This window comes from Protopterus annectens, chromosome 7.part0 (assembly GCF_019279795.1).
Source record: "Protopterus annectens isolate FY-2018-M chromosome 7.part0, PAN1.0, whole genome shotgun sequence".
NCBI classification, from domain to species: domain Eukaryota; kingdom Metazoa; phylum Chordata; order Ceratodontiformes; family Protopteridae; genus Protopterus; species Protopterus annectens.
This window is the reverse complement of record NC_056739.1, coordinates 161,506,636-161,514,914: the sequence shown is the minus strand read 5'-3', so window position 1 is coordinate 161,514,914 and position 8,279 is coordinate 161,506,636. Positions and strand designations below refer to the sequence as shown.

The 8,279-nt window shown below is 39.6% G+C and overlaps 1 protein-coding gene across 2 annotated transcripts in view; it reads left to right on the top strand.

Moving 5' to 3' along the window:
* The first annotated feature begins 4,164 nt into the window (after positions 1-4,164).
* RPLP2 (ribosomal protein lateral stalk subunit P2) overlaps positions 4,165-8,279 on the top strand; it is a 44,528-nt gene continuing 40,413 nt past the window's right edge. Inside the window, exon 1 of one of the 2 annotated variants that reach the window (XM_044076617.1) lies at positions 4,165-4,275. In XM_044076617.1, the coding sequence (XP_043932552.1) occupies positions 4,172-4,275 (104 nt within the window). In that variant the 5' untranslated portion in view covers positions 4,165-4,171. Of the gene's footprint in view, positions 4,276-4,770; positions 4,901-8,279 lie in introns of those variants that run through there. The other variant, XM_044076618.1, reaches the window with a different exon arrangement.

Below are 8,279 nucleotides of genomic sequence, written 5' to 3'. Positions count from 1 at the left end.
TCTCCACAAAGGTGGTGCCTCAACGGATCCTGGAAACTATCACCCCATAAGCCTGACTAGCTTGGTCTGCAAAGCTATGGAAAGGATCATCATGGACCTCATAAATAAAGATATTGGGGACCTACAGACACTAGATCCTACCCAGTTTGGCTTTGTTAAGGGCAGATCCTGCCTCTTAAACCTGGTTGATTTCTTTGAAACAGTCATTAAGGCCATTGACGAGGGGAAGGTAGTCCACACAGCCTACCTGGACCTCGCAAAAGCCTTCGATACAATACCCCACTCGGGCATTATAGATAAGCTCACCAGCTTAAATATAAACCCCTATGTCACTAGATGGGTTGCAAACTGGCTCAAGGACAGAACCCACATGGTGAGAATTGCTGGAGCCATGTCAGACTCCAAACCAGTTACAAGTGGTGTCCCACAAGGCACAGTCCTGGGACGTCTCTTGTTTGGTATATATTTCTCGGAGGTACAGGCCAACACGGAAGGACTGTAGCTGACCAAGTTTGCAGATGACTGCAAACTGGGCACCATAATCGACACTCCAGCCGACACAAGCATCCTCCAAAAGGGCCTCATAGAAACAGACAACCGGTGCCAGAGCCATGGCCTCAAGCTAAACGCCAAAAAGTGTATAGTCATCCCCTTTGGCAAAAACAAAGTGCCCACAAATTACCACATAGGTGGTAATCCATTAAGTACAGAAGAAGCAATTAGGGACCTGGGGACCCAAGTTGATAGCAATCTCTCATTTGACAACCACGTGGCCAAAGTGGTTAGAAAAACATTTTATACAGCCCACCTAATCATGAAAGGATTCACATCTAGATCAGGGGAGGTCATCGTGCCTCTTTACTCATCCCTCATCAGGCCCATAATTGAGTACAATGCCCCTTTTGGGATGTACCTTACCAGACACCTGCAGCAACTAGAAAGACCCCAAAAGTACCTCACCAAGAGGATCAAATGGCTCAAACAGATGCCATATGCTGCCCGGTTAAAGAAACTCAAGCTCTACTCAGTGGCATACCACCTGCTCAGAGGCTATCTGTGCCTGACGTATAAAGCCATGTCCAACCCGGAATTAATGGACATGCTGCACCTCAGAAAATCCAAATCCCATCGAGCTATGCGCTCGAGAGACTTGAACCTCAGCACTGAAAGAAATAGGACATGCTGGAGGGACAGATTCATAACCCAGAGGCTCTCTTCACTCTGGAATAAAATCCCAGTCCAGGTTAGGCAGAGTCCCTCATTGACTCTCTTCAAGAGGAATCTTGATGAGTGGATGGGAGATCATAGGTTTACCCCGGGTATCACTTCTGCGTCACTGTTAGACAGAGGCACAGTATACTAACCTCGAAAAAGGGCATAGCAAAATTATTTTAAAACGGGTGGCAAAAGCCAAACACACTCTGGCTAGGCTTATAAATGCCCTAGGGCAGATAGCCTAGTATGAACCTATGAAATGGTGCTGGTTGCTGAATATGATGAAGATGTGTATATCATTTTATGAGCAAGGAGAAGCTGAGTAAAGGGCTTTGTTTTACAACAGTACCCCCCCCCCGATGCGTAGTAGCAAGGCCTGCTCAAAACCCGCCCAACACTCAGCACCAGGTGACGTTTTACTAAATTCATGAATAAACATCTTGCTGTTTTACTTGTTGGCATGAATATTCATCCGGGAATGTCAGCATGCAGAAAGCAGATAGTGCGGACTTATTTGTGTACTAAAGAGACACAGGCCACAGTACTTATGTTTTCAACTGCTTTTTCATGAACCCACATTATCAAGCAAAGACAGCATCTTTCTGTCAAGGCATTTTGTTTATTATATTCCAAAGTATTCATTTTATTCTCTGCCTGCAAACTGAAAAATTACTAAACGTTTTTAAATGTTTATAACATTTGTACAAATTAAAAATGGTTAATCTGTTTGGATCCTGTTACCTAAGTAGCAGTTGTCCTCATCGTAGTTTAAAGATCGCTACAATTATATAATCCCGAAACTGGAAGGGAAATGTTCAATTGTTGTCTTAGACAGCCAAAATGCTATTCCACTTTTTGAGTGGGCTAAAAAGCAGAAGTGTGGCAGTTTGCAGTAACTCTCTAACAAATGAGTTGCTATTCCACTTTTGAGTGGGCTAAAAAGCAGAAGTGTGGCAGTTTGCAGTAACTCTCTAACAAATGAGTTCCTAATTAAAACTTTGTAACAAAGACAGTTAACAATCCACTAAATCACCAAGGCATTTGTCACCTTTTACAGGTTAGGTTTGGTCCTACTTTGAAACTAGATGGCAGCAATCAATAGTGAGGAAGACAATTTTGTCAAGAGGTTATGAGTATGATTGCTTGTAGCAACACACCAAACAAGTAGTGCAACTTTTCTGGTTGTACATGTTAACCACTGTAAAACGAGCCAGGAAAATATTAGTAAATTTGCCAGTGAGAAAAATAAAATCCTTGTGTGGAAAAGAGATATGGACATGCACAGAGTAAACTGCTGAAGTAAAACTAAAAAACTTCACGTTGTGGTATCCTTGAAAATAACATTTACCCTTTACCACTCAAATCATGAGACTCCTAAGGACAAAAACAAATCAAGAAGAAATTTTGCAGTGTGGAGGGTGTGATGTTCACTTCCTAAATTATGATAAGCACTTAGTTCACTTAATAAAAATTGAACTATAAGATATAACTTTAAAATATGTGCTACAAAATAATCAAATAGAAAATAGTAGATAGTCCACAGTTAAGTTAAAAATGGAATATCCTTTACTGAAACACAGAAACGCACAAGGACACATAACTAGTTAGGAACGAGACTCCTCCATGCTAAGGACACTGGGGTGAAAAATGTCAATGATTGATGATCACACTGAATGTGCCACATTTGGGACTGTGGGTAAGCAATCTTACTTGGTGTGTGTCTAACACAGTGATGACGAACCTATGACACAAAGGTGACATACCAGCGTTCACCAACACCCGAGTTACCAAAGAATCTGAATGAACAGAAATACAAGAAATATGTGACCCTGCACTTATTTATTAAAACACAGCAACAAAAAAGTCATTAATTGATAATCAAATCAAATGCAATGTGTTACATACTTTTTCAGTTCAATTCAAAATTACATTAAAAGTAGGGTAATTTTTTGGTGCACTATTTAAGCCCAATTATTAGGGTGCATATTGTTTTCTCTATTGTAAGTCACTGATTTTTTTTCTTTTACTTTTATAATACATAGCACACATGATTGGACTATATTTTTTTAAATAAATGAATATGTAAAAAATTGTTTCTCCTTTGTTCGGGGTGTGTGTGTGACACATCACCAGAGTCACGATTGGCATTTTCCGAATTTTTGACATACGGAGCCCAAAAAGTTCAGCATCACTGGTCTAAAAGCATGTTCGGAAAAGGTTAGCGACTTGTAACAATGAGACCTATATTTTAACAAACACTAGGTAATTTTCAGACTCAAAAACAAAGGTAAAATCAGTCAGGAACACTTTTTGAATAATAGACAAAAATAAGATTACTCGAAGCAGCATGTATTTTTTTTTTTTTTTTTTTTTTTTTTTTTTTTTAAGTATGAAGTAAAATAAGCCACTATCTCAAATTAAGCAGAAAAAATGGGCCAGCAATGATTTTCTATGGACAACAGTGATTAGTGTTTCCTCATCATCTTAGGCTTCAGGCAATTGACACTCAAGAAATTTCACACCTCAGCCACTTACACACCACTCAACCTTTTACAACATAAATAAATAATGGGGGGGGGGGGGGGGCAAAGGGCCAAAAATATGGACAACTTTTAAATATTGTTCTTACTAACTTAGAAAGTTTATAGAATAACAGTTTTTTGATAGCATGAATTTTCTGAAGGGTATGAAGTCTGAAACTCAAATGTCTAGCACTATTTTCTGACTTCAATTACTTGCCAATGATTTGCCAGAAAACCACAATTTTATGAAAAACGGACCAATCATATGAAACAGAAATCTAGACATTCTGCGAAAATCTGTACAGTTGAGAAGTATGGCACGTATAGATATACTACAATTTATTTATAAACCCACACCCGCTGCTTATATATACCAACTCACTACAATGAAAAAGAGGGTAAATTACAAGGCAAATCTGCAGGGCAAGGCAATCATGCGTCATTTGTGTACTATCAACAGCACTAGACATGTCAACTACTCTAGCCGTGCGAAAGCCGGTGCTACTGTTGAAAAACAAAGCCTGTTTGAAGTAGTAAGGTAACTTAAAAGATTTGAAGACAGACGTCAGATCAGAATTGAGTGTTAGTTCAGGAAGCTGAATTTAAATACTGGAATTCCACTCTTGCTTTTGTTTGTATGGGGACATATCCAAAAGAAAATCTTGCAATAAATGTTAAATTGGGTACTTATTAACAACGAGTTTTGGATAGCATCCCCAAACATAATACACAGAAATACAAAATTGTGTTCATACAGCACATCTCTCGACAAGAGCCTTTGTATGGATATGTATGTTTTACAGACCGGGAATTTAATGGCTACAAACAGTTACCAAAATAGCTATGAGCTACATGCAATCCAATAGCACTTCCCTTACTACTTTGTAATACACCAACAGTATTATGTAAACACAATATTTACCACACCATATTCCTCCCTGTGCTGATAATTATTAACGTAAACGTGCATAGTTTCTAAGCTTCCTTTTAAACAGCACTAAACTAATGTAAAGCAAAAATATATCTGAAAAACATCACTTCCTCTCCGCGACCTCTGACCCAGCCCGCCTTCGCCTTATATACTGAGAAACAGCGGCGCGCGGCCTTTTCTTAAAGTAAGAATCAAGCGAGCACTACGTTTCGTGTCTGTAATAGACTTAAACGTGAGTAGTGCAGTGTTACTGCTATTTGTTGGTGTAAAGAGAAATCTGTTTACTTTTTTCCTTAAAAGGCATTGCCGTTCAATTGTTTTACTTCAAGTTTTACCAGTCTAAGCTATTTATATTTGTTTTAAAACGAGGCCTGGACTGGTGGCTTTCACGTGACATGTGGCCCTAGTTGGGTTGTAGATGAAACTCATTTGTAATGCTTTTGAATGGGGAGCTTTCACGCACTGCCACTTTTTGATCAGGGTGAATGGAGTTTATTATATAGTGCGATTAATGAGGCAGTTTCATTAAGTTTTAATAACCCAGCCGGAAAATACAGTTTTTGGTTTTCCTCTACGTTTCTTTTTTTGTTAATGTCAGAAGGGTGGCGGCTAGGCCAGTGCGTAAGATGCGTTCTTGGATGTTGGTAGCATTATTTTAAAAACGTGAGAACAGCTTGGAAATGTGCCCAGTTTTTATTTTTTTTTTCAGATGTAACTTAAATTGCTTAGTCGGGTGAAGCAGGTCCGTGGAAACAAACCTTTAGTCCTCGGGTAGCCTTAAAAGCTGTTTGCTAACAGCTGGGTAGAGTACTGATCCACGGGGGGGGGTTGCATTGTAGTCATCCCATGCGTTTTCATTGAAGGAACTACTGCGCATCCATTGCGTCTACGTTCCGGATACTGAAAAGGCAAGGCGCAAAGTTTCGAATTAATAAAAGTGAATGTAGTGCTGATTTGAAATGCAAGCAGTTGGATGGTTATAATCGGTGGGTGCATAATCCATGCATATTATGTGGGGAAGTAGTGAGAACTTGTATGGGGAAGTTATTCGTGGGGTAGGAAAGTCAAGTTTTATGTTATCTAAGTTTGATAACGTAAATTGAGATCTGTGGACGTCAGGCAGAAACAGCTTTATTTACTAGATGATGGCAAACATTAATAGATTACTTTAAGAAATATTAAATTGTCAGTGGCTATGTTGCGGATTTGAGGAGAGGGCGTCACGTAATTAGGAGTTGGTGACTTTTAGCGCTCTCCGCGATGTAACAGCCCACAACACACTCTATAGTTGTAGTGGAGCCCTGATCCTAATCCTAGAGTTCCCCTTTTCTCCCTAAACCCAACGGTGTTACCTTCATATCAAGATTGTAGCCTAAACTTAAAACCCGCCTCCCATTCCCAGGTTTCTTTCTAATCGCTCTCTAAAGTAGTACACATGGTTTGGCTGGGGTTACTACTTCCTATGGGGGGGGGGGGGGGTAGAAGAGTATAGCAACACCACTTAGAGTACGTGTGGGGGTTGGTGGGGGAATTGAGATGGAGTTGGGGGATGTTGGAAAATGATACGCAGACCAGTTGAAGCGGTGAGGATATTTGAAGATTTAGAGTACCCACCTGGAGTGACTTCCTTCTAAAAAAAGAATGAGGTTGGAGAAAGTGAGTGGATGTTAAAAAGACAGCTTTTGTGTGTTTTTTTTTTAAGCTTGGGTACTTAGTGGCATGGTCAGTGTAATTTTTTTTCCAGGCACTGTTCCTTTGAGAGTGCCAGAGATAATGTCATCCAAGGCAGGAAGAGATTTTATAATGCAGTGGTTTGTGGGGATAGTTGATTTTAGATGAAAAAGTTTGTTGAGGTTGGGAATAGTTAACCTTGGTGTCTTATAATTTGGGAGCTTATAATGGGGTAGGGAGCTACTTGTTCTTGCATGGGGGGATCATTCTCCGTGAACTTGGTTGCATATTTATGGTGTGTACCCTGCCAATTTCATATTACACTTTTTGCAGCCTTCATTTCCAATTTCATAATAAAGTTCTAGTTTTTGTTTTTCATGCAAAAATGGTGAGCATGAGTTTGGTAAGATTTTTCTTCCAGAAAGTCTGGCTTTGCATTGTATTGAATTAGCTGTGTGTCAGATAAATAGAGCCCAGTTATTACTTTCACAACACTGCACTTGTTTGTAGGTTCAGGTTCCATGGTCTGCTTTGTGTCCTTAAAATGTACAGTATTAAGGGGTGTGAAGTTTGGCGTGGCATTCTGTAAGCCACAGTTTTAGCATGTAGCTCTTTTCTTAGAAGGAACAGTGAGATTGGGTTGAATGTTTAGTTGATGCTATTGCCGAATGCTTCCAACAAATGGGTTTTGCAAAGCTGCTTAAAAGTATTTTTTAGTTAAGGTTATATAATTCCTAAATGATACTTCAGTTTCTTTACTGAAGTATGCTTCAGTGTGTTAGACTTATCGGCCAAACTTAAAAAAAACAAACAAATAAAACCCACCCAAGTGGTGGACTGCACCCTCTGGCCCTTTCCCAACTAAATATACCAACTCTGAGATTGCAGTACAGTGGAGAAAAGGGCAAAGTTCACCACATTGGCCAACATTTTGACTTGGATCCATTTGCATGTAGGTATACACATGTAGTGTTATTGTGTTGCACTACCGGTCACCGGTTCAGTGTGCTCAGCTCATAATGTTAAGACGCTTGTACTTTTTAACTACACTGCCAGTATTTACTGTAACAGGCTAAGAATTTGGATGTATGTGCAGATGTTTGTTTTCTTTTAATACTCAGCATTTGCTTATGCCTGTATGTAATGGCATTTAAACAGTGTAGGCAGGTCTGCAATGCTTACACTGAATATATTGGCTGCGTTACAAAGGGACACATGTCTACATAAAGAAAATTTAGAGGTGGTTTTAAATACATGCTAGAACCCCTTTGGTCAGAGTAATTTTCAGTTTAATTACTAATTCAGTAGCACTGCACTTTGGGTAATGGATTTAACTAAAGGCTTATAGTGCCTGCATATTTGAACTGTTTCTTACTGACATTGGTACACCTTGTTTGCTGTAGCATAGACTAGATCCAAGCCTGCTGAATCTAGCTTTGTTTGTATGCTTGTTTGTTTGCTTATTTCCCTGAAACGCTAATTCCACCTAAAACGCGGCTTTTCAGCGCTTCTGTGGATCCCTAGTGATATCTGCATTGCTTACTGTACGTACTTCCTTGTTTCACTTGAAAAAAGTTACTGTTTGTTGTTTTTGCATTTGTTACCTGTAACATAGTCGCAAGCTTACACACTCAAGTGCGCTAGCCTCCTCTGTGTATTTAAAATAATTTAAGCTCTGCATTTCTGTTTCTGGGGGGGGAAATGCAAAAATATTCATAGTTTTCCGCCTTTCTGAACTAGTCTAGTCCAGTTTTCAGGCTTTGCTGAATCCAGGACTGTTGTAAAGGTTCCTGTGTTGCCCATATCATACTTGGATAGTTAGGTGGCTTCCTTGTTCACTTTTAGAGAGGGAACTCGAGCAGCCTATCTGTCCCTGTAGGAGTGGTCCCAGCCCAGCAACTTGTAGCTCATTGGCCATTTTGGGCTAATTTCTATCCTTT